The following is a 25,901-nucleotide window of genomic DNA, read 5'->3' on the forward strand; positions in this document are numbered from 1 at the left end:
GGGTGAGGATGGAAGGGCTGTGGTGGAAACAGACCCCTGGGGACTTTGTCTCTTCTGCACGTCTGCAGAGCATGGGGAGGAGTGATGGAGTTAAAAGCTTCACCAGCCTCAAACTGTGGTAGCCTCAAGGTTTTGTGCCCAGACCAGAGGTAGGGTGGAGATGGCCAGTAGCATCTCAGGAGGGCAGGTGTGCCCATTGTGGCTAACGCTATTTGGTAATTGCTGTTGTGCCTGGAGAGGAGCAGCCCTGGGCTTGTGTGCAAACCCTAATATGACTCTGGCAGGCAGAGCATGAGATGAGGGATTGATGATTGTTTACCTGCCAAAACGGAGAGGCCGAAGGTGTTGGCTTGGAGTTTTTTGATTGGTTGTTGAGTTTTTTTCAAAGCAGTCAATCTTCTGGCATCTGCAGCTTAATGATCTGCTGGTCCTCTAATGTCAGCCTGTCCACTTCTGCAGAGTGAGACCCAGGCAGGAACGGAGCTTGTTAAATTGGAAGGGGCAGACATGTGCTGGGCACCACAAGGAATATGGATGCTGTGGTACTGCTGAGCCTTAAAACAAGCCTGCTCCCTCACTGGAGCTTGTTTGGCCGCACGGGAGCTCTGTGTTTCAGGCTGTGTTTGCACCAACACAGGCGTGATGCTCTGCTTCGGGATGAGACTAAGCAACTCTGTCTGCAGTGCAGACCTGTGCCATGGGAGCATTGGGGTGATATCTGATGAGTCTGAAACACCATCTTCCTCAAACTACTCACAGCTTCTCTCAGCTTTGCCCCAAACTCATCCTTGACCTTTTGAGAAGCTATGTTGTTTCCAAAGTGCATTTGCAGGAGCTGACCAAGGCTTCATGGTATAAGGGAGCCTTGGAAAACACAGGTGAAGGGAGGCTGCTGTTCTGCTCTGAGAGAAAGAAAACTAATCATGTGCAGGTTTATCATCTCTTGCTCCTCAGCCTTATTGCATTAGCAGGCTTGCGTTAGGCAGCTGCTTGATCACTTTTTATGCATGTTGCTATGTGAGCCATCTATTCGCAACATGCGCAGGGCTGCATGGAGCTGTCCTGGGAAGCTAGTATATTTGCTCCCAAATCTGCTTTAAAAAAAAAAAAAAAAAAACAAAACCAAAAAACCATGGGTCAAAATTCCTGGGTGGCCCTTGGACTAATTTAATAAGGGATCAGGATTTGTTGCCTGCCTGTTAAGGTGTAGTGCCAGGTGTTGGAGGCAGGGCAGCTCTGCAGAGAGAAGAGGGCTGTCCCTGTAGAAAAACATGCCGAACTTAGTTTCTTTTTGGCAAAAATGCAGCACTGGTTTCTGTACCAGTAGGGCTGTGATTTCTCACGTTGGTAAGGCTCTCACACATCTCCTCAAATAACAAGGCAGATATTTTTTTTTCTTTGCTTGCTGAGGCTTTGTCTAGGGGGAAAAAATGTGGGAGGCAAATTTAATCCTCGGGTTGGCATCTGCGGGTGTCTGGATATTTATATGGCTCTGGCCGGGGCAGTGTGCTTGCTCAGGGTTACCAGCTGTCTGAGAGGGTTATAATGAAGATTAACTCTGTGAAAGCTGTTTAAAATTTAATAATTACATAAAATACTTACACTGGCCATTCCCTTTTAAACCAAAGGAAGAGCAAGTTCAATCTGCAGGTCCCCAATGCCAGCATAGGGAGATAGGCAGGGAGAGCATCCCATGGTGGTGGGCAGGACCTTGCGTGGGTCCCAAGAGGGCTGGACCAAAGGTGCTGTTATAGATGTGGATTCCACGTAGGATGTGGTGGGAAGGGAGGTCTTGTCTCATGCTAACCCTCAAGTTCACAGGTCTGAAACATGTTCAAAACCACATGTGGCTGATCACAGACCTTCCTTGACTGCCTGGTTGGGTTATTTTCCAGAGCGTGTGGGAAGTGTTTGTCAGGAGTCAGTTTCCTGCCCTGCAAGAGTTCTCTTTGTTGTTAAAAAAAAAAAAAAAAGGCAGCAAAACCCACCACAAACAAACATCACCATTTAGTGGTTTGTTGCCCAAAAGCACTCACAGAGGATGTGAATCACTGGCTTCTGGGAGGGTCTGATACCGGCACTGTCCTCCATGGGAAAAGTAGCAAATCACTAGCAAGTCTTCATAAATGTGTCCTTTCCTCCTGTCTGGATAAAGGCTCTTGTTAGAATCATGGAAAAGTTTGGGTTGAAAGGGACCTTCAAATATCTTCTAATCCAGCCCTGCTGAGGGACATCTTCCACCAGCCCAGGCTGCCCCCAGCCCCGTCCAGCCTGGCCTTGAGCACTGCCAGGGATGGGGCATCCACAGCTGCTCTGGGCAGCCTGGGCCAGTGTCTCACCACTTTCACAGTAAAGAATTTCTTCCTAATACCTGATCTAAATCTACCATTTTTCGGCTTAAAGCCATTCCCCCATGTCCTGCTGCTTTAGGCCCTGGTGAAATGTCTCTTTTCATTTTTCTTTTAAGCCCCTTTAGGTAGTGACAGGCCGCTATAAGATCTCCCTGGAACCCTTTCTTCTCCAGGCTGAACAACCCCAGCTCTCTCAGCCTGTCCCCACAGCAGAGGGGCTCCAGCCCTCTGACCATCTTCATGGCCTCTTCTGGACTTGCTCCAGCAGGTCCATGTCCTTCTGGTGCTGGGGGCTCCAAAGCTGATGCAGCGCTGCAGGGGGGGGTCTCACCAGGGCAGGGCAGAGGGCAGAGCCCCCTCCCTCACCCTGCTGCCCACGTGGCTGGTGATGCAGCCCAGGGCACGGTTGGCTTGCTGGGCTGCAAGTGCACATGGCCGGTCTTGTTAGATTTTTCATCCACCGGCACCACCAAGTCCTCCTTGGCAGGGCTGTTCTCAATCCCTTCATCCCCCAGCCTGTGCTGATATTGGTGATTGCCCTGACCCAGGTGCAGGACCTTGCATACTTTCCAATCCTCCTCATTTAGGACCTCAGGTATATTTGCAGGGGGGGGGGAGGAATTGAGTTTCCAATAACCTTCCCTTTTTGGCAGAGATTGGTGAAATCTTCACCTTTTGGAAAGGTACTTGTGTTGGGGATTTGGGATTTCTGAGTCCTGGTTTGGCAGAGCCATGGTGTGGTGTCAACTGGAGTTTGGATGTGCCGCATCCTGGCTCGCTTGTACGTGCAGGCTCTGGTTGTGTGCTCGGGGGTAAAAATAGGCTGCTGTGGCTGTGTTCTGCATGAGTCAGGAGGATATTTGGAGGAGGTAGGTGGGCTGAGCTCAGGAACAGAGTTGGGTTTGCAGTGATTTGGAGCTTTTATCTGAACGTAGGGGAGGTTGGGCTGCATCTCCGTAGTTCTCCTGTCTGACTTTTGTGTGCCCTTGGGCTGTGCTTTCCACCCATGATGCCTCATCCTCAAGGTCTGTGCAAGTGTTTATGCCCAGCCAGCCTGTCACAGTTAGGATTTGTCACTATATACAGTGTACAAATTAATATTACTTGTCTTTGGGATACCCATGACAGTAGGTAGGTGGTGGAAGCTCCAGGTGCTCCAACTCAGATTGGTATTGGGATGGTGGAGGTCAGTTCCCACCGGTGTTGTGGATGGACTGGTGGGGCCCATCCCTGCTGATGGAGGGCTGTAGCATGAAGTTCTCTGAAATCCTGCCTTGCTGAAAATGTATGATGCTGGCTCTGGAACCCTGGGCAGATGAGCTGCTTGTTAGCTGAGACTGTGTGCCACAGGTCCTGAAAGATCTCCTGGGCTTTGCTTCTGAGCTGTGTAAGACAGCCTGTAAGACTTGAACTGATGTTGTGTTAATCCTTTTCCCTATGCTATATCCCCTCATTATTGTTGGGATGGGAGGACACATGGCTTGGGAAGGCTCTGTAGACTTGAACATGAGATTTCCACTTAACGGCAGCAGCTTCTCAATGAGCGCTCTTCTGAAAATACCAAGTGATGTTTGGCTTGAGCTCTGAAAATGAAAATGACGACAGCTTTTTGTTTGTGAGAGGGTGGGGAGAGGAAGGAACTGAAGCTCCTCTGTGGCTAGGCTGTGGTTAGACTTTACGGTATCTGCTGCCTGGTGCTTGGGTGTAGCGTTCTGGCAGGGTAGCTCTTCCACTCCTCTTCAGTTTGCTTGAAGATGTGAAAAAGTAACGGCAGGGAAGAGAAAGGGTCTCTTGCAGGTGCTGTACATAAGTGTGCCAGCACCACCGGTCGTGGCCCCAGGCTGCACTGGCCTCTTACGCTGAAGAACTAGGTTTACATCCAACCTGTAAATAGCAGGGCTATGGGAGGCAAGTGAGGCTTGTCCAGAACAAGCTCAAGAGAGTCACTAAAGCTCAGGCAAGCCCCATGTGCTTGTGTGATGACCACCTTGGTGACATTCATGAGTGGAAGGAGTGACTGCTCTGTCTACACCAAACTGTGTACTGCAAAGAGGCAGGAGGCATTCGAAGGAGCTGGAAATGGGTGGGAAAAATCTTGAACATAAGCAAATGGAAGTCACTGAAATGGTGTTTATGGGGAAGATTGTGGCGCAGGTGAGCAACGTGCTTGGGGGAGAGTGAGCTGTCTGTAGACTAGACCTGCCTTCCAGGAAGGTCCTCCCTTAGCTCAGCACCTTTGTAGATGAGGTGGACGTGTATTCAGCAGTGCTGTTTGCTTGTGCTGCTCTGCAGGCGTCTGTCCATCTTTGGACTTGTCTCCATTTGTCTGTTTGCTCTGGCTCTAGACATGCCTGGTTGTGCCTGTGTTCCTACGTGTGTACATCCACCCTTGCCCATGCATACCATGTTGATCTTGTCCTGGCTTGAAAGGGAGTTCTTCATTGCTCCAGGGTTATCGCTGTCTTCAAATGTTAGGTGGTTACATGGAGTAGCCCATCACAATATTTAGGGAACTGTGAAGTTTAGATAATAGCAACTGAAATGCCACCTGCCCAGGTACCCAAGATATGTGTGGATGTCCTGGATCCTTCCGATGCTTTTGTTGCCTGCTCTGGGATGGTCATGGCACATGCAGCTCTGCTGAATGCAGCCATGAGGGTTTCACAGCAAGGGGTCCTCTTTAATTCCAGTGTCTGAGGCGAGCAAAGCTGGGTGATAAATGTGATGGTCCCTGATGGTGATGATGGATGGGGTGGTGGTGCCTCCTCTATTAGCAGTAGTGTGGTGCCAGCTCTCCCAGGCTGTTCTCATAGCCTGTGTTAAAGGAGGAGGAGGGCTAGGGCTGTTCTCTGGTATTTGCAAGCTCAGAGCAGCTTCATCATCGTGCAGATGTGTCTGCGACCGGCCTCACGTGGGAAGCATGAAACGATTGGCTTAAAGCATGTCCCTGCTGAGTTTGGCCATTTCACTTGGGCTTGCTGGGATCCAGAGGGCTTTGACCATCATCTCCAGCCTTGTCGTGCAGGTGAATGTGGTAGGAGAAGGTCCATTTGGTTCGGTGGGTGGGGAGGACCCAGGACCGAAGGTGGAGCTGGGTTTTTTTTCTCCATGCACCCTGGTAGGCATTTTCCCATCCCAACGGGACATTCCACCACTATTAGTGCTCTGCAGAGAAACTTGTAGGGCTTCTTGAAATATGGAAATATTAGGACTGTAAGCTTATTATAAGCATTAACATTTTATTTTAGTTTTGAACAAGTGAATTAAGTTACTGTAAGTGGTTTGGGCAGTATTACTTGGCAGCGTGCAGCCGCAACTTGTCATGTAATGGTTTTAATCTTATTTTTCAAGAACAGAGGGGGCAATGGGTTTCTAAATGACTGGAGCCAAATCTGCGCTCACGTCTGTGTCTCCTCCTTATCTTTCTGGGGTTTTGTTTGCACAATATTGTAGTGGATGTAGTGAACATATGGGGCTTAATGAATTTAATAGTTGCAAGAAAATGAGTTTAAGGTTCTTATAGTATTAAGGTAGACATTTCCAAATTCGTTTTTAATGGAACATTTGTTCTCCAAAGATTATTACGCGCCATTAAGTCCTCTGCTGCCTGGTGTGTTCTCGTGCCCTGGGATATTATTGCCAAGGGATATAAACATGTTTATGGGGCCACTTTATTGAATAGTGAGATTAAATATACTAAACTTGAAAATGTCAGTAGGAGCTTGAGCGCTTTGTCATAAATCTTGTGCAAGAACATTAGGGCGTAAATATGGTGCCACTGTGTAAAACTGGTGCAAATCAAGTTGCAACCAGCTGAAAAATTTTCGCACTAGTACAGCAGCTGTAAATACTGGGATTTATCAGCATTTAAATATGTAGATGGGAGCAGGTTTTTCCTTTCCTGGGAGGACTAGAAGTGCCACACAAGGGTCTTAAAACAGAAAATTATGTTTTAATGCTTCTGTGTGACTGATGTGTGTGGGAGCAGGCAAACCTCCCACCCAGGAGGTTTGTCTCACTGCAGGGCAGCACTGTCGGGGGGGACCCAGCTCTGCTCAGTTTATATATATGTGTGTGTGTGTACATATATGATATAAATGGGCCACATTATCTATATGTAAATATAGATATCACTCAACCCAGGAAAAATAATAAACCCTGAATATGAGAGGAGAAAAAGCTCTGTGAGATTTATGGACTGAGATAACTGATGCACTATATGTAGATATATCTCAGTGCATAAATGGTTTTATATATATATATATATAGGTATAATAGGTAGTATCAGACCTGCTCGTCCCTCTTTGCGTTGCTGTCATACCTTGGTGCACAAGCCTTGCAGAGTCTTTTCTGCCCTCGTACTCGGGGATTCTCATCTTCTTCTTTCCCTGGATTGAGTGATAAAATTAAGCGTTGGCTGCATAAACCTGGCATTTTGCTGCTTTTGTCCCTAAAGCGCTTGAATTTGCTGGTTTAAAGGATCAGACCCCAAACCTGAGTTGGCTTTTGGGCTTCTTACGGGCACGGCTGTGTGATACCTGAAGGCACAAGGCTTGGTTGCCAGTGTGATTCAGGCTGCCTGTCCTTCCTGTGCAGGACTGATGGCCATCCCAGAGGCAAAGGCATTGAGGGAGAGGAATTTGGGATTTGCCTGGAAGCCCGCAGGCAACCCGTGGTCACCTTGAACTGAGGACCACTGGGTCTTTGTCTGGGTAAGGAGTAGAGTTAACAGGACCAGGCCTCGCTGAAATGTGGTGGGTGATAGCATCTGTTTATGTGCCTCAGATAATTAACCCCATCATAAATCTCAATGGCACATTTGCAGCCTTTTCTTGTTCCTTGATGCTGGGGAACATTGGCTTTGTCTTGGGCTTATTCTGAATAACGAAGGCAGCAATTTCCCCACCCCACCTCCCTCCCGAACCTCTCCACAGTTAAAACCAAGCCCTGTAGTTGGGTTGGGTTGGTTTGGAGGGGGGGCTGCATCCCCAGCGTGGGGCTAGTGGGAGAAACCCCAACCCTCACATCTCCATTGTGATGGTACACATACGTTGCTGTAGATCAGCTGGGCAGGGAGGTCGGGTGGTTATGGTGGGAGGAGGGTAGGGATATGCAAAATGCAGTTTGCACTTTGGCGTTTCTGCTGCAGAGCAGGTTGAGCGCTGGCTGCGGATGCTCTGAGCACTGCGGGGTCATGGCTGCGTTATCTAGCTTGGAAGTGAAAACTGAAGTCTATATATAGCAGGTCTTGATAAGCTTGCTTTAGTAGTGAGACAGGGGTTGGTCAAAAGTATCTGCATGAAGCTGTATAGGGTTTTTTATATGTGTGTGTATATGTGCATATGTAAAATACTTATATCCTATATAAAGTTATTAAAATACGTATATATACACACACAAAATCTATATCAGGCTGTACTGATATTTTGTAGATGTGTATATATTGTACAGGGTTTGTGTGGTAAGGTTTGGGTAGTGGGGGGCTGCAGGAGTGGTGTCACTTGTGAGTTGCTGCTGAAGTTCCCCCTGTGTTCACCGGAGCCGGTGCCGGCGTTAAGACAGACCTGCTGCTGGCCAAGGCTGAGCCCGTCTGCGAGGGTGGTAGCGCCTCCGGGGTAACGGATTTAACAGGGAGGGAAATGCCAGCAAAAACCTGGGCAACAGCAGCCGGAGGAGGGGAGCGGGAGTATGTGAGAGCTGCAGCCCCCAGGCCAGGGCAGGGGGAGGCCGGGGGGCTCCAGGCCCCGCAGCAGCGGCTCCCCCCAGCCCGCGGCGCAGCCCCCGGCGGGGCAGGCTGTGCCCCCAGCCCACGGAGCCCCCGGGGGGGCAGCTCCCCGCCCCGCAGCCGGGGCAGGGGGTGCCCGAGGGAGGCTGTGACCCGCGGGGGCCGCGCTGGAGCAGCTCCGGGCAGGGCCCGTGGCCCCGCGGGGAGAGGAGCCCGGGCTGGGCGGGCTGCGGCAGGGCCGGTGCCCCCGCGGGGACCCGCGCCGGGGCCGGCCGGGCCTGAGGGGCTGCGCCCCGCGGGGGGACCCACGGCGGGGCCGGGCGTGGGGAACTGCGGCCCGGCAGGGCCCCGGGCCGGGGCAGGGCAGGGTGTGAGCAGCCGCCCCCGGAGGGGCCGGAGCGGCGGGGACCGTGTGAGGGACCGACCCCGCCCGGGCCCGCCCTGCGCCGCGGCCGGGGAGCGCGGAGGGGCCGCGGGGGGAGGGCCCGGGGCGGCGCCTCGAGCTTCGGGTTTATTTCTCGCTGCCCGGCTCTGCTCTGACCGGCAATAAATTAAACTGATTCCCCCCGCGGAGCCTGTTTTGCCCGTGACAGCAGCTGCGGAGCGATCGCCCCCTGCCCCGCCCCCGCCCCACCGGCCCGTCGCTGTTTCTGCCCCGGCCCGGCTGAGGGGGCACCCGGCGGCCCAGCCCGCCACATACATATGTGTATGTATCCACACCTATACAAGATACCTACATCATACATAGAGATATATACGTATATCTGCGTGTATATACACGTATAAAAAAGGAGATAGGTGTCAGGCTGTGGAGTTTATGTATGTATTTGGCTATATCAGGGCTGCAACCTGAAGGTGCAGTTGGGAGGTTTGGTCTAAACCGCATTAGAGAGTGTTAAATTTTAGGCCAGCAGGGAGGACCCTGGCTATGATACTGTTCCATAAGCAGCTGTTTTTGCTGACACAACAGTTGTACCTGCAGAGTGAGAGATTCCTGGTAGTCCCGGTAGGATGGAGGCGTGCTGGCTCACGAAGGCAGCCCAGGTGTGGTTACCTCGCTGGAAAAAGTGAGTTTCAGTTTGCAGCTCATCTTCCACCAACCTTTCACGTGGCTGTTGGAAACTAGATGTAGCTCACCCTTTGCTAAGACAGGGTTAATTAGCTGTTATGAAGGAGGCATGGCTTTATTTGAGGGTTTAACTCCTGACCTCTTAGTAGACTCAAGGATAAGCATGCTGTTTGTATTGCCGCCAAAGCTACAGGGAAAAGACCCTCACAGTCTTAAACCAGCATGTCTCAAGGGCTTTTCTGGGGGAAACTTTGCCTTTTTGTTCTTCACATCCCCTATCAGCTCTTCCATTCACCCAGCGCTTACCTGGTGCGGGGGTCTCCTGTCCCATAACTCAGTCATCCCACTGGTCTGCCCTGGAAGTGGCTCTAAATGTGATCATGGCTGCTGAAGGTGCTCTGTTGTGGAAACATTAATCTTTATAGAAGTGCTTTGGTGACTCATCTCTTAATCCAGCTCCTGTTCAAAGCAGTGGCTGCAATGCAGGCATATGGGCAAGCGCTTTGCCATCTTGCCTGTTCCTGCAGCGGCATGGTGGCTGAGTACCAGGGGTTTTACTGTGCCAAAAAGTGCAGGAAAGTTTATGGTTAAATTAACCTGGTTGATTTTAGGGTGCATATGCTTTGATGGGAGTAACCTATGCATCTATCACCGTTTATTTGCATAGCAGGTGTTGAGCACCTTGCATTGAGCTCTGCTTGTCTTCAGAGCTCCTTGCAGCCTGGACTCATGAAAAGTCTTTATAATAAAGTCTCCAAAGACCAACCAAAGAAAAGCAAAACATGGCTGTGTGGGGGTGGGAGAAGCTTTTGTAAAGCCTAGGTCTGCAGTGCCAAGAGGCTGCAGACCCAGTGCCTCACCTGTAGCTCTTCTGCCCCACAGGCATTGACATCCTGAAGCTGGTGGCAGCCCAGGTGGGGAGCCAGTGGAAGGACATCTACCAGTTCCTGTGCAATGCCAGCGAGCGTGAGGTGGCGGCTTTCTCCAACGGCTACGCTGCTGACCACGAGCGCGCCTACGCCGCCTTGCAGCACTGGACCATCCGTGGGCCTGAGGCCAGCCTGGCCCAGCTCATCAGTGCCCTTCGCCAGCACCGCCGCAATGATGTGGTGGAGAAGATCCGAGGCCTGATGGAGGACACCACACCGGTAATGATGGGCTGGGCTTTGCATGTTCTGGTCTGATGTGGTGCACATCTTGTCTGGCTGTGGTGAGCATGTGGGTGCGTGGGACGTGGCTGTGACCTCGAGCTTGGCTCATAGCCAACCAGCTGGACTCCCATCTCCCCCTGAAGCTCCTTGGGGGCTTATACTTAAGCTTTGTGTTGCTTTTGAGCGAAAATTTGCCAGAGTTTGGTCAAAACCTTGTCAAAGTTTTGACAAGCTCTTGAGTCCCACATGTTGTGGTTTGCATGTGTCTTTGAAGAGGGCCAGGAAGGCCTGGTGCTTGAGCCCTCATGTTGGGGACACAGAGGAAAAAGCATCCCCCTTTAAACTTGCTCTTAAATACTGTAACTAATTGCCCAGAATTTTGTGAGAATGACCAGGTGTCCTTGAGTGCTAATTGTTGCTATCATGAAGCAGTGGATTGCTTCCTCTGAGGCAGTGATTGGTGGCATGGGTGTCCCATGTATGCTGTCCTTCAGAGTTGTTGCCCTTCTTTGGCAGCTCTGGCCTTAAAACAACCTGTCCCATATTTTGGAAGGATAAACAAATCGCTGCAGAATATCCTGCAGGTAGGGTCTCGGCTTGGTGTAAGTCATCAGGAGGTGCCTTGGTGACCTTTGCAGTTTGTTTTGGCCACGCCTGCCTTACCTGTCAGTGTGCTTTCAGTTTTTTGGCTCTCATAATTCAGTGGTCTTCTGGAAGCGTTCGTAAAGGTGACGGATGTGGCTTCTTCTGAAACTGGAAGCCAATGTGACGACATGCATAGAGGTGGGGGCAGTTGAGGGAGGGCTCTTCCCCCAAACCAGTTCGTGAAACATTCCCCGTTGACCTTAGCAGTGACCCACACCCAAAGGGGAATGGATGGGTGCCTGAAAACCTCTCTGGGCACTTGGTGGGTGTCTTCATGTATAGCAGAGTGTGCAGGGCAGAGCATTTATCAGGGCAGGGGGGTCCCAAATCTGTTTTGACCATCCCAAACTTCCTCCCTATAAGGAGGACCATGGTCCCTTTACCACATCCCATATCCCACGTAACTTCTTTCAGCGAACTGGACATCTTGGTCCCTTGTAACCCTAGTGTGAAATCACAGCTTTCCTTGTGTCAGCAAAGAGTCTTGGGCTCGTGTTTCTTTGAGAGACACTGAGTCAGGTGCATGCCAAGCATCACCCCATGCGTCCTGACCAGATTTTGGATAGGTTCACTTTGCCAGCTGCCCAGATTACTCCTGCTTGTATTCATTTGGGTTTTTTCTTCTTTCCAGCTCCTGGTAATTAAGCAGCATGTAGCTTTCTCGTTTCCTACTGTGCTCCAAGATTTTTATTTTTTTTTAATATCAAAGATGGAAAAAATGAAAAGCCTGAGACAAAGCTATGGTTAGGAAAAGGAGAGGCAGACAAAATTGTCATTTTGCACATGTGAATTAAAGTTTCCAGTATGTGCAATGTCCCAGAAAGATATGACATCCTCTTGCTCTCCTGGAGCAGGTAGTAACCTCTGTCCTCCTAGTTACTGCTTTGACTGAATACTACAACAAAGCGCTGGGCTAGGACATCAGATAAAATGTCGGGCTTCTTCATCAGCACACAACACCTAATTAACGGATTTGGGCTCTGCAGTAGTTAATGCCCCTGACCATTGCGCTGCTTTGGCCAAGACGATCAGGTAGTGTTTCTCAAACAGCACAAAAATGTGGGTGGTAGCTCCAGGAACAGGGTTTATGACCTGTTGGAGTGGTGGACTCTTGACAATGGAGTAACCACAAGCTGTTGGCTTTCACGTGCCCATGACTCTGAAAATGTAGCAAGCAGGTGTTCTGGAGAATGAGCAAACACACTATGCAAGTCTTCTGGACTTTCTGACTAGGTGTCCTGTAAGATGTTTCTCTTTGTTTTCTAAAAGTGTGTTGTGTTCCCCAGCATCCAGCAGCACCTGGAGCCTGGTGGTCCCCTACCACCTTCATTTGCTTTCCTAGAAATTTGTAAAACTGGGTCGCTGATCTTTTGAGTAGGTGGCTCAGGTGGGCCCACATGAGGAATGGGGCTTGTTTCAGCAATGGAGTTGTTGTTTAACAAATTCACCTGAGCTGGCACATCCTTTTCCCCCATGCATCTGATTGGACTTTTTTTGATGAGCATCCCTCGTGATCAGCCTTAGGTGTTGGCCATTCCCCTGCCCTGAAGGTCCTGGACCGGTTGCTGCACTGAAGCTGCATGTGGGATGTCAAAGCTTGAAAGTGTCCCAGGGTGCAGATTCAGCATGGCAGCACACTGTGTTTCTGTAAGGTATTACCTGCTGTAACCTGTCTGCCTCCTCTCCCTGAGTTGGCTCCCACACTGTGGATGTGGGCGGTGATGGAATAGCTCTGGGAGGGATGCAGGAAGCTGTGGGAAGCGGCTTGTGCAAGAGAGACTTAAATTCCTGGAGCCTCGCGCTGTCGCTGAGCTACATCACAGTACTCCAGCCCGCAAGCGGCCAGGGGAGCTGATTGCTCAACGCCAGGAGCAGGAATTGAGGTTGATTTTGGTGGTTTTTTTTTTTAATCTGCCGGTTGGAAAGCCTATAATCAGAGCTAATTGGAGTTTGACTCTCTCCAAATGCAGACAAATCAAGGCAGTTTCCCGCTGTACCAAACTGGAGAGAAGCGGAGGAGCAGGTTGCCCTTTTGGTGGCAGGCGTGGGTGCCGCGCTGCGCCTCTCCAGCAACTGGCCCTGCAGAAGAGGTCTTTTTGTGCTGTAGAGGGAGTGAGGACTCTCATAAGCAATGCAAATGCATGCATCCTCCCTACAGCTAATGGCATGATGCCCTTGGGGCAATCCAAGCCAGCAAGGAGCCTCTAAAACATGCTAGTGTATCCTAGATGAGCCCAGGAGGGGTGCGCAAGTAGCTGTGCTGTCCGTGACGCCTTTGGCCCTGTCCGGCATCCCTGGGTGCAAAAGCAGGTTTTTCCATCTCTCCCCACACAGTTCTGTGTCATAAGAAAGCGCTGACACCCCCAGCTCATAACTAAAAACTGTGTTACACAGTGATACAGCTCTAGGACAGCAAATTGGTACCCTAAATGCAGTCAGCCTCCCTTCACCATCTCATCTTACCCACTATCACATCCTTGTCCCAAATCCTTTATCTGGGCATCTGGTTTCAGGCTGTGAAACCTGTGGAGGCAAAGCTGCTCTATCCTGTTGTGCCCCATTCCCTCAGCAGCCTTTTGGGCTCCAAAATCCAAATATTTACAACCCCCAGTGGGAACAGGGGAATTAATGGGAGTTTCTGGAGCATTACGGTATGTGACAAGAACATTTTCCTTAAGATAGAGAAGACCTCTGCTGAAGACTCGCCGGCTTTTTTAGCTGTGGGAGATTATGCTGGTTTTGCATTGCGCTGAATGAATTTAGGTTAAAACGAGATTAGCCCTCTGAATCGCTTTGCTAGGGTTTTTTTGCAGCTGATCCAGAAAATATGGCAAGCGCAGCAGCTGTGGGAAGGTTTTTCGGGGTGCATTTAACTCACAGGGCTCCTGCTAAAGGTTGGCTCCTGCCACGAAAGCCTCTAAGGCTTGAGGTTTGCAAAATCTCTCCCCTTGCAGGCAGGCTTGCCAGGCAGCAGCATGCGAGCCTGGGCACTGTTTAGTGAGTGCAGGCACACCCCAAATTAGTGGTGCCGACAAGAGCAAGAACAGGGGACAGAGGGGGAGAAAGGGAGCGGTTTTTCACTGCTATCCCTGCAAATTGCAATTCTCCGTTTTGGTGTTAAAATCGGAGAAGTGCAGCGCAGGTGCTGGGGAATGGGATTTTTTTGGGGGTGCATAACAGCATTTTTCAAATACCAAGGGGTGTGTCTGTTCACCCGGGCTGGCCTGAGGCATTGCTGGCACAGCTGGTTTAGTTGGCTACTGTAAGTGTCCTACTGTGAGCAATGCTTTAAGCTCTTATCTCTTTATTTATGGCTCTGCTGGCCTTGGCTGAAATATTTCAGCGAACGGATGGAGGGGAAGCAAACAGCCTTGCTCAGGGCGTTCAGCAGTGCAGCCTCAGCAAACCTTAAAAAAAAAAAATTAATAAGGGAGATGCTGAAAATGGAGAGGGAGAGACTGCAGCCCCAAGCCCAATGAGATTTAGGTCCACAGCCAATTGCATGCTGCAGATAATCCCGTGAATCAGCAGATATGTCAGGGCTGGGTCTGCTGTGAGGTTAAGCGGTAGGGTTTTTGGGGGGTGCTAGAGGAGAAGAGGATGTGAAAGCAGCCCCGTGTCCCCGCATGCAGCTGTGGCAGCGCATTTTGGCTCCTTCCTCTTTTGCAGGTCAAAACCCTGCAGGGGGAGGTCAAGAGCCTGGAGCAGTGTTCCCCAAATCCAGCCCCTGACAGTTGCTGTCCATCCTCTTAGTTTCCTCTGTTGGCAAAGCAAAACTGGGCTTGACCCAGTAATTAGCAATTAATGTTGTGCTGCGTTAACCTCACACGGCAGAGCAAAGATGAAGCTGCCGGATGGATTTCCCAGCTGGGGCGCTCTAGTCCAGAGGCTGGGAAATGGCCAGGCAGCCAGGAAAAAACAAAATTGCATGCAGTTTTTTTCCTTCTGGACTCGCATTGGGTTTTATTTGAGGCACAAAGCTGTACGATAACATGGCCAGAGCCCTGGGGAAGGGGCAGGGCTGGCGGGGTTTTGCTGGAGTGGGCATTTCCTCCAGGTGTGCTCTAAACCATGAGTTGACTTTTGGCAAACAGAGGTCGGGTTTGAACCAGGCTGGAGAATGTGCAGTAAACAAAAATGTAATAATTTATGAAGTAATACAAATATGAAGTTCATATTCTTGTGTTTATATTATTTATAGTAGGTGCAGTTATATTTGACGTTTCCGTGCTGTGGTAGCCAGGTTGGGTCTGTGTGCGTGCAGTATGATGGGCTTGGGGAGCGCAGGGTGAAACTAGAAGATGGTTGCGGTCGTAACAAGCTGAACTTGGTACCAGCTTGCTCAGCCTGAAATTGGGTTTGGAGACGTCATCACGACTTCATCAACTCTTCATCATTGTTTGAGTTGAAAAAGTGGGTAGGCAAATCCATAGAAAGGAGAAGCCACGAGAAGCTCTCCATGGAAACACCATCTCCTGCTTGGAGAAGCACTTTGGCCCATGAATGGTCAGAGGCAATGGAGAAGAGCTGCTTCCTCTGTGGGTGGTTGTGTCTTGGTGTCTAAACCCTCCTCAGACCCAGCATTGCCTGTCCTGGGTTGTGTGAGGCTTGACTTGAGCAGCTCTTCTGCAGGGCTGCCTTGTGTTGAGGGATGCCAGCTCCACCCTGAAACCTGGGCAGTGAGGTGAAGGACACAGGGAGGACATTTGGGCTTTCACACCCAGGGTGCTGAGCACCTTTGTGCCCTTCCCATTCTGGCAAAGGGCTTGCCTCCTGCTCTGCAGCGTCTGCACACCATTGCTGCATCTCTACCACCTCAATAAGATCTCATGGCCTGGTCAACAGTGTTTCACCTCCAAGGCTGGGTCTGCCCCGAAGGTGGACACACACCCCGCCCCCCCCCCCCCCCCCCCCCCCCCCTCCATGTGCCCCGTGAAGCCACTCATTCTGTGGGGACCACAGCGAGAGCATCCTCCGCCGGTGCCACCCTGCATTTGCAGCATTGCCCTCGTGGGGCTGCCACCCAGCCCACCCTGCTTCATGTGCCGGGTTTTCTCCTCCCACATCCCCTGCAGAGGCATAACAGACCTGGGAGTTGGGTTGGTGTCAGCCGGGTGTCATCTTTTGGCAGGGAATCCAGGAAACGGACACCTTGGTGCTAAATTTATCCCCCCACACTTCCCAGGAGGGTCCACAGCCACCCTCTGCAGCAGCAAAGCTGCCACTGGCTTCTGCTACCGCCTGGTTACTGCAGGAGGAATTACAGGGAAGCATCGCCCAGGGGAGGGTGGGTTTTTTTTAAATGCTTATGACTGTTCCTTCCTAACGTTAGCACAGCAGCTGCTGTGTCTGTTTGTCCAAGTTGAGCTTTTATTGCAGTACAGAAAAACGAAGGCAGAAAATAGGACCAACCAGTTCAAACAGAGCTGTGGGGAGCAGCTGTGAAAAGAAAACAAAGCCAAGCCTATGTCGTGTTCTGCACCCATCCCCTTCTGTCCCCATCCTTTTGGGAAGGACCTTCATACACCCTGAGCTGCTTAGCGTGTCCTCCCAGATGCATCGGGATCCAAGAACATGTCAGTGCTTGAGCTGTGTCCTAAAGGTCTGCGAGTACACAGGAACTGAGGATTTTTTTTTTTTTTTTTTTTTTGGCGTTGCAAACCTTCTGCTGCAGTGCTCAAAAAAAAAAAAAAAAAAAAAAAAAAGTAAAAAACCCCAAAAAGTTGGCAGAGCAGCCTGGTACAGCTGACCAGTTGCAGGCTGCTGATGCATCAAAGCCACTGTGGCGCCTTTGGGTTTCATGCTGGACCATGTGTCTTAACAGTCTCTTATGTGTCTGTGCAGGTGCAAATGCAGCCTCAGTGGCAAGCACAGGACCCCTGCAACGATGATGGGAAGGTGAGAAATTTGTTGGCTCTGGAAAGGCAAAAGGGCTGCAGAGAGCTTTTTGTTGTTGGTGGGGTTTTTTTTGGTTTTCTTTTTTTCCAGCCAGAGTTTGGTTTCAGTTGCACACCACTGTTCTTAAAAATAGGAATGGGCAAGGTGGTTTCAAGCAAATGAGTCATGGGCTATGAATAGTGTATTTTTACACCTATTCCACAGGCTTCACCTCACAACAACCTTTTGCTTTCCCTGGCCTTTCAAAACCTTCATTCCCACTTGCTTTCTTCCCGCAGTTTAAATATTAACACACATCTGAGCATCCTGTTTGCTTTGCCTCAAGCTCGCAACCATTCAGCTATTTGGAAAGCTTTGGGCTCCCAGGGCGCCTACAGTCAAATAACCTGGGGTGATTTTTTTTATTTTTCCTAGTGTGCTTTAGCAGCTGTTTAATTAAACTCCACATGACTCGCTTCTGGGAAGGGTTTTTCCCTTCTGCTGGGAAGGCAGAGCCAGGGCAGCTGGCTGCTCCCTTGCCTTCCCTGTAATTGCTCCTTGGCCGTCAGGCCACTTTTTGGAAATCAGGAGGTGGGTTTGCGGCTGGGTATTAAGTAGATGAGTTGCACAAGGAAAAACTAACCCCTAAAGCCTGTTTGTTATTTGTAAACGGGGAAACTGGAGAGTGTTGCAATTTGGAAATTGGCCAGCTGCTGTTCTGGTCCTTCCCTTGCTTTTTCCTGTTAATGGCAATAGGCTGATCCTCATCGATGAGCCGTACTGGACAGGGAGTTTCAGAGGAGAAGGCAGATTCTTTTAATTAAAAATTAAAGCTGACTTTTATTTTTAACATGCCTATTGCGTAATGTGCTGAGCTAGAACAAATCCTCCCCTGTTTATTTTCAATAGGGGGAGAAAAAAATACCCTTTTATTCTACCAGGAGCTGGCTTCAATGTTAATTTAATGTGAACTAATGGGCGTCTCAGCAGACATGTGATTTGTGGGTGGCAAATTCCTCGACACGGATGAGGAATGCTCAGGCACATCCATGCCGGCACGGAGGTGGCTCAGCAGCTCCCTTTCCCACAGCCTTTAATCCAAATTTTTCATTTTAATCCCTGGATAGTAGGCAAAAGCACGTTAGGAGGAATAGCCTGTTCTTCCCTCTGCAGAAGGAGAAAACAGGGTTGTGAAATGATGTCAGGAGGGTGGGTTGCCTCTGGACAGGGCTTGCAGTTTTGCTCTCTGGCAGGTTGTGCAGGGATGTGGGGCTTGGAAAGAAGTTAAAGCAGGTTGCTTTAAGGACCATTAAATATTTAAGGGACCTGGTGACCTGCAGAGGTGCCCAAGCTGCCAGCCCAGGGATGTGGGGATGCTGCCCCAAGCCTCTTGTCCCTGCAGGGAATGTGAACCAGAAATACCCTGCTTGAGATTTGCACCCCAAGGAAATGCTGAGAGATGGAGGAGGATGAATAATGTTGGCTGCTGTCGTGCAGGAACGAGATGTAAGAAGGAAGATGCAGTGCACAGTCAAATTAGGCAGCGGGTTCACACCAGCACCCAAATGGTGCCGCTTCCCGGCGCGACATGTCCCAGTAGTGCTTAGTCTTTGCCTATGTCTTTGGGACTGTGAGTCCAAACGCTTGCCCTTGGCTTGCATCAGGGTAGCAAAAGGCAAAGGCAGTTGGGTGACACTGAGGTCAATGCCAGCCCCTGCTTGTCCTTCCTGGCCCTGAAGTTGGAGTCTGGTGGGATGGATTTCTCCATCAACACTTTAATGGGGAGCAAGGTGAGACGAGGCAAACAAATCATTAACTCAAAATGTTACTGGTGTAGCTGGTCACAGGAGCGTGCTGCAGTGAAGATCCCTGGGGGCTCTCAGCTTTTGCCCTGTAGCCTCAGCACTGCTTGGAGGTGTGGAGCCAAGCTGTAACTCATAGCTGTGGAGCAGTTTTTTTGGCAGAGCTTACCTGCTTGGGCATCATCACTGGTTGCCCCCAAGTGCTGTCCTTTGGGCTTTAATAAACTGAGCGTGAGAAGGAAAACCAAGTTAAAATGCTCTGCTGTGGTTGCATGCACCACCCTGGTGCTGTGGGTGCTCCTACCCAGAGTGCAAGTTGAGTTACCTACCCCTCCTGTCTGCTGCGCACTGACATGCCAAATGTCCACCCCAGGTGATCTCCAGTGCCTCCCTGTGAGGAGGAGGAGGCCACCTGAATGCAGGGACCACTTGCCAAGGATGGGTTGGGGTGTGTTGAAAGCTGGGATGCAGATGTCTTTACATGCGAGCCCATTGCATAGCATCCCCCCTTGGCGCCCCCAGTTAATTTTCCTTCTCTTTCTTCCCCTCAAAGCTGGAAGCTGACAGACTGGCGCTGCCAGTGAGCCCCAGCCCACTCAGCCCCGCGCCCAGCCCCAGCCCCAAGCCCCCCGAGGCGGCTGTCCTCACTGTGGAGCCTTCTCCTTCAGAGAAGAAATGCTTCTTCGTCGATGAAGCAGAGCCCCTCCTGCGGTGCGACTCGACCTCCAGTGGCTCCTCTGCGCTCAGCCGGACAGGCTCTTTTATTACCAAAGGTACCAAAATCAGCCTGGAGGGGAGTGGGAGGACCAAAGGGATGCCACAGTGTGTCCCCTGCAGTTAGCATACGTGGAAGAGCTGCCCAACATGGTATCACTAAAGTAAATAACTGGGAAAATTGGCTTGCCAGGCTACGTTTATTGCATCCTCATTCCACACCAGGTTATCCTTGTAGCAAAGATGATACAGATTTGGGAGGGGAAAACACCTTTAAAGGCTTCTAGCTCTTGGAAGTGCTGCCAGAGAAGTTGTAGCATCTCTGGATGTCTGGTGGGGATTTCTCCTGACTTTTGGCTATTGTGTTGGCCTGTGCGTTATTGCATGAGGTAAAACCAGGAAAATGTCATTTCAAGATTGAATTTTATGGTTTTTTCCACCCTTGATCCACTTGCTGCAGTGTGTGACTGGAGATATAAACTACCATTAGTCAACCCCCCTGCTTTTTTAATAGGGTTTAATTTACTGCATTTAATCTTCTTTAACTTGTGATGAAGGTGAAACACTGAGCTTAGTCAATCTACTGAATTTATACTTGGGTGCAGAAATGAAGCTGACCCAATGAAAACAACTCAAAAGAGCAGAATGCAGCTTTTTTGGCTCCTCTCCTGCCTTTGCTTTCCTGTATTGGCCATTCAGCATTTATAAATGCTGTATCTGCTCGAGTGGGATCCTGGATTAGGTGCCTCAGCCACACTGGCTTCTCCATCTTCTCCCCTCCCCATCACCCTTCACCTTTTCCCTTGGTTCTGCTGGTGGTGTGTCCCTCTCCAGAGGCAGCACGAGGGAATGGACCCCAAGTGAGGTCTCCAGGGAGAACGAGCTCTGGTTAGTGGAGGTTTCTTGACCACCCTCTCCTTTCCTCCTACAGAAAAGAAGGACACTGTCCTGCGCCAGGTGCGCTTGGACCCTTGCGACCTGCAGCCTATCTTTGATGACATGCTGCACATCCTCAATCCCGAGGAGCTCCACGTGATAGAGGAGATCCCACAGGCTGAAGACAAGCTGGACAGGCTATTTGAGATTGCCGGAGTCAAGAGCCAGGAAGCCAGCCAGACCCTCCTGGACTCTGTCTATAGCCACCTTCCCGACTTACTGTAGGCACTGGGTCACCATGCACTCTCCGAATATCTGCTAGAGCTAGCTTGGCACTCGTTAAGACCGACAATACGCAGGCAGGTTTTGTTGTAGAATATATGGCCAGTATTTTCGTTGAGGTGTCCTTGGTTTTTGGAGGGGGGGCAGTTTGCCAGCGTTGCACCCCTCTGCCGTAACTCTATCGCTCAGTCCAAGTCTTTGCACCCTCTGCCCCCTTCCCAAGCCTCTCTTTTCCTTGTTCTCATTCCAATCAGATCAGTCGATGCACTTTAAAAAAGCATAAATAAATAATGCAGTTAATTAACTAGAAGACCACAAATCTGATGTAATTTAACACATCAAATTGGGGATTGCTCTGTAACTCACTTCTTCTGTCAAAGCTGTTGCTCGGAGTGACTGTCTCCCACCACCTCCCTTCGCCTTGGAGTGGTAAATGGCAAAAACACGCGTGCAAAAAAAGAAAAAAAAAGCCCAATCATTGCTGGTTACAGTCTTTTAATGCAGCTAAGCTTCCCACCCGAGCTGACTTTTCTTTTTTTTAATGTACTATTGTATAGCTCATATCATTGCTGAGATTTTACTAGCACAGTTATTTATTGTATGGTTTTCACCTGGACAATGCATCGCGCTCCTATAAGCTAAAGCAGAAGCGCTTTAACCGCAAAGAAAAGGGTCAGTCCCAGCAACCTTTGAGGCAATGAAAAGGTCCTTTGCCTTCAGTTGAATGTAAGGAGTTGTCTTGCCTTGCTGCTTGTGGGAGCGGCAGGGCCCCGAAGGAAGCCGGTGCTGATCATGGGGAGCCAAAGGTGGCCGCCGGTAGTCCTGCTCTCCTCGTGGTGTAAGACTTAAAAAAAAACAAGCTATGCTTTTACACTTGTGTCTCTTGTTTTTTATACAGACGTGGCCGATAGGTTCTCCAAAGACCTTATCCGGTCTTAATAGTCTCTTCAAATCACACTTCACTTTTTATTAAAAGAAAAGAGGTTGGGGGGTGGGGTTAAAAAAGCTGCATCGTAAGAAGTCTGTCTGATTATATTTGCAACTATTATGCTCCCGTAACGAACAGTCTGTACTACGTTCAATTTGAGGAAATAACAATATGAGGGTGGCATGTGCCGCCCCATGGGAAGGGGTGGGAGCGGGGAAAGAGGGGAATGAATTGAAAAATTGCCTTCCAGTGTACTAATTTATTAATAAATACTAGGTGTTTGTTACTTGACATGATTCTGTGTTAACCTCCTTAACACCTGGGACAACTGCGTTGGAGTAGGGGCTGCTCAGGGTACCTGTGGAAGGGGTGAAGAGGGAGATTTTGGGGGTGGTGAGAGGTGTTGTCTCCTTCAGCTTTGCTTTAAGGCCAAAATGTGATTGCTTTCAGTTGACAACACTGCCTTGAGTCCCCACGGTCACTGCTGGAGCTCTCTGCAGCTGCATGGGGATGCTTTCCTGTGGGGCAGGTCTCTGCACTGAGCCGGGGTGGGGGACATGTTAATCCCTGTAGCAGTGAGCGGATCGAATGGCTCATGGGGCTTCCAGGGTTGGTTTTTGCAAGCTCTCAAAAGCTTTACAGGCATCTGGGGGGGGCTGAAGTATTAATTTTCAGAGTGCAGCTGCTGTGCTGAGTCACTCATGAGTGAAGGTCTTGGAGTCACTGTGCTTCTGTTGCCCTGTTACGTTACCGATGTCCTTAAAAATCTCTGCTTCCAAATAACTCGTCCCTTGTTATTCTGTCTACGAATGGAAACCTTAATGGGGCAAATGCTTCTGGTGTATAGCACTGTGACTTTGTATGCTTGGCTCCAGAGTGTTTTCTGTTAACTAGGCTGCTGCGTTTTCCTTATTGCTGGCATTGAAAGTTGCTGTAACAGAACTATGATAGGTACAGGACTAAAACTGCAATGCAGAGATGGAACAGAGTGTGAAATAGCAAGAGCCTTTATCGGGAGCCCTGGGGTGGCTTTTTCCCTCTGGCTATAAAGCATTGTGCTCTCGGTGGCTACAACATGTCTTCAAAGTGTCATGAAGAAACAGCGAGCGTGGCTTGTGTGCCTGGTGTACAATGGGTTGCTAAAAGCAGGATTTTGAGGTGGAGCCCAGTACCACCCTGTTGGCAAGTGGGGTCTTTTTTTATCTCTGTGTTAGGAGCAGTTGTAGTTGCTGTCAGTCTGCCCAGGCAAGAATTGACAAGGGGAGAGAGGGTGTGCAATTGTGGGCTCGATCAATAGCTTAAGGCAAGCACAAACCACCGGCTTTAAATTATCCTTAGCAGGCTCTCGGAGTCCGCCCAGCTGGGAAATTGGGAATTTGCCCTTTTCTGAAGGTCCAGGTTCTCCCAGGTAAACTCATGGGCTGTAAGCATGAGAGCCGCTGTGCCACCCACCCAGGGCACCACCGGTCCCATCCCGCATCTCCGCTTCCTATCCGAGCAGCCGCTTGTGTTTTCTGATGGGCTTTGAAGGTGAAGCAGAAAAACAGTCCAGGGAAGAGGATCTTGCAGCCCACTGAAGAAATGCCACAAAGCAGGCATGTTGTGGAGGCGCCTTGGCCGGGAGATGCTGAGGGGTCATGAGGAAGCTGTAAAAGTGGGTGCTGGTGGGTGCCCAGGCTGCTGGGATGCGTTTAACTCATCTTGGTAGCAGGTCATGGGACAGGCCAGCGTTTGGGCAATCCTTGGCTCTCTCTGTGCTGTACGCACTTCCAGCATCGTTCCCTCTTTTGATTGCACCTGGATGTTGGTTTTGTCCCTGGCTCCATCATTTCCTATTTCCAAGCTGCACCCTCTAAGCAGTCCTTTGCTGCTGTATGTACGTGTGTGCCATATATTTATTTTATATAATTTATACATACAAATGTATAAATATGTTCTACATAAATATTTTCTATATTGTATGTTATTTATATATTTTAAAATTATTTTAGTTTTATGTGTATTATATATATGTATATATTTATATAAAAATATGTATCTGGGGGTGTGCAGGGGAAATATCTGAGAGCAGCTGAGCCACACGCACAGGCAGTGTGTTTCCTGGCAGTGTGGGAGGTGTGAGGAGCCACAAGCCCCATGCCCCCACCCTTCCTCTAAGCCAGCTCTCTCATGCCTTAAGAAAATCAACCAGGCAGGTAGGATGGATGGGTTCGTGACCTGGAGGCATAATGCCACAGGGACAGGCGTCCTTGTCCTTGTACGTGGCTTCTTTGAGGCATCGCGGGCAATGCACAAACCTTGCACGCCGCAACACAGGTTGTGGTGCACGACTCGGATGGGTGAAGTTTTTGGCTAAATGGGTTTAGCAAGGTAAAGCTGTGACTATGAAGACCTTTAGAAATATATATAATACACATAAAATGCAAAATGCATTGTTTTATTAGGTAAATATTAGGTATCATTAATAGGCATTGAAAATGTACTTCAGCGTGCATTGTAGGCAAGAGGTGGGGGTCGAAATGCATGGATTTGCTTTGCCCCTTGCCTGGCCTCGCTCATTCAGTCGTGGTGTTTGCTCCTTGCGTGCTGTCCCCCACCAAGGGACAGAAAGCAAAATGAGAGCGCAGCTGTGCTCCCCTCTTCTGCCTGCTGTGGGCATCTTGCGTCAGAGCGGAGACTGACATTTCACATGTAGGTCGCCAAACATCAGCTGCTCCAGTCGTGCTTGCTGCAGGCTTAGACACAAGGTGTGAAAACTGCATGTCCCGCAAGGTCACAGTGTCTGCTGGGACAAAACCCTTTGGAGATGCCTCCAACATGGCCTGGCAGCCTCAGGACTGGATGGCTCTGCTGTTCCAGGGTCTTTTGATTCCTCCAATGCAACTGAGGTTTGGGATTATTATTTTTTTTTATTCTCTTCTTGTTTTTTTCCTATGAATTACAAGCATTCCCTGCAGAAGAACAAGGCATCTGGTGCGCTTTCCTCCTACCCCAGCCTAATTGAAGTTTATCCTAATGGGGAATTAATTGCAACCCTCCGAGCGTGGCTGCTTGCATCCCTGGTTGGAAAAGCACCCGGGATCTTCTGGGAGGTTATTCAGCCCTCCGGCTCCTTTTATCTCAGCTAATTGTTGGTGAATTGCAACACAGTCTCTGTGTAGGAGGAGGAATCCTCTGTGCAGCCTTTGTGTGAGTAACCTGCGGGGAGATGGATGATGATGCCGCCCGAGGATGCGGCGTGGGATGCAGGGGTTATTTGGGGGGTCTGTGCCCATCCCCAAGGCATCAGGGCCGAGCTGTGCAGTGCGTGGGAGAGCAGCAGGTCGGCACAAGAACAGCTCATGCCGAAATCCTCCTCTGGCATGGCTTGGCCATGAGCTTTAAGTCACGAATGCTTTGCAGCTGGATTTTCTTCTCTTGGACTTTGCCTCTGTGATGGGGAAGTTTCCAGGGCAACTGGTAGGAAAGGGGAAGATGGAGGAGAAAGAAGAGGAGCCATCATTTATGTGTTCATCAAGTACATGCCTAGTGGTGGCATCCCCTGAGGTGTTTATGAAACCAGCCTTTAGGACACGGCTGCTTCTTCACCATGTGGGCATGTATGAGGTTTACAGTTTCCTTTGGACTGATGTAATTTTCCCTTTCGGCTTCCCCTCCCTTTCTCAAACATTTTCTTAACCAATATAATCCAGAAAGGGGGGGGGGGGGTGGGGGTGGGGGGGTGGGGGAACCCAAAACTGAACCAGAAGCGTCGAAAAAACATTGGATCAGCAGTTGATGAAGATGCTGCCCAGCAGCTCAGGCAGCGACTTGGTGGGGTTTCTTGCAGCAGCCTTCCTGCAGGTTTAGGTGCTGTCACAGCCAGGCCAGCTGCTGGTCTCTGTTCTTTAGGTGCCTAAATTGCTCTTGAAGCATCTGGCTTCAAAGTCACTTGAGCAATGTTGGAGATGTTCCTCCCACTGCTTCTCAGATTTGCTTCGGCTGCATGTAACAGTGATCTAATTCAAGATCAGAAGCGAGTCTTTCCTCTGATATTTTTAGGGAGGGAAAAGTTTGAAAGCTCATAAAACATTGCGACCCTGTGAGTTTTATTTTTTCTTTCTCATTTTTAAAATTTCTTTTTAACTTTCCTTTATTCCTTTTGCTTCTTTAGCATCAGGGGAAAACAGATCTCTTGATTCAGGCATGACTGAAGCCTTGTTAACCCCATCCCCACCCCCATAAACTCATGGCTGGTGGTTTAGACATGAATACACAAATTACAGCACTTTTCTGTCGGACTTTTCTCCCCCACCCCCAGCCTGGGGACCTTACCCTGGGAATGGCTGGGAAATGGTTGGGGGTGGGAGAGAGCCCTAGGACTGACCCTTTTCAGCCCTAACATTGGGAATAAGCTGCCCTGCACAGGCAGGAGGAGCTCAGCCAGGCACGCCTCCTGCCCAGATTTTTGTTTAAAAAGCAGGTGATTAAACCAGAGGGGA

The 25,901-nt window shown here is 49.9% G+C and overlaps 1 protein-coding gene across 3 annotated transcripts in view; it reads left to right on the top strand.

Moving 5' to 3' along the window:
- Nucleotides 1–21,711, top strand: part of TNFRSF21 (TNF receptor superfamily member 21) — a 35,548-nt gene extending 13,837 nt beyond the window's left edge. For all 3 annotated transcript variants that reach the window (XM_040598368.1, XM_040598369.1, XM_040598370.1), the window contains exons 4-7: nucleotides 10,028–10,293; nucleotides 16,786–16,839; nucleotides 19,174–19,393; nucleotides 20,266–21,711. In XM_040598368.1, coding sequence (XP_040454302.1) covers nucleotides 10,028–10,293; nucleotides 16,786–16,839; nucleotides 19,174–19,393; nucleotides 20,266–20,495 — 770 coding nt within the window. In that variant the 3' untranslated portion in view covers nucleotides 20,496–21,711. The remainder of the gene's footprint in view (nucleotides 1–10,027; nucleotides 10,294–16,785; nucleotides 16,840–19,173; nucleotides 19,394–20,265) is intronic.
- Nucleotides 21,712–25,901: the final 4,190 nt, after the last annotated feature.

Source organism: Falco naumanni, chromosome 6, assembly GCF_017639655.2.
Source record: "Falco naumanni isolate bFalNau1 chromosome 6, bFalNau1.pat, whole genome shotgun sequence".
Classification (NCBI taxonomy): domain Eukaryota; kingdom Metazoa; phylum Chordata; class Aves; order Falconiformes; family Falconidae; genus Falco; species Falco naumanni.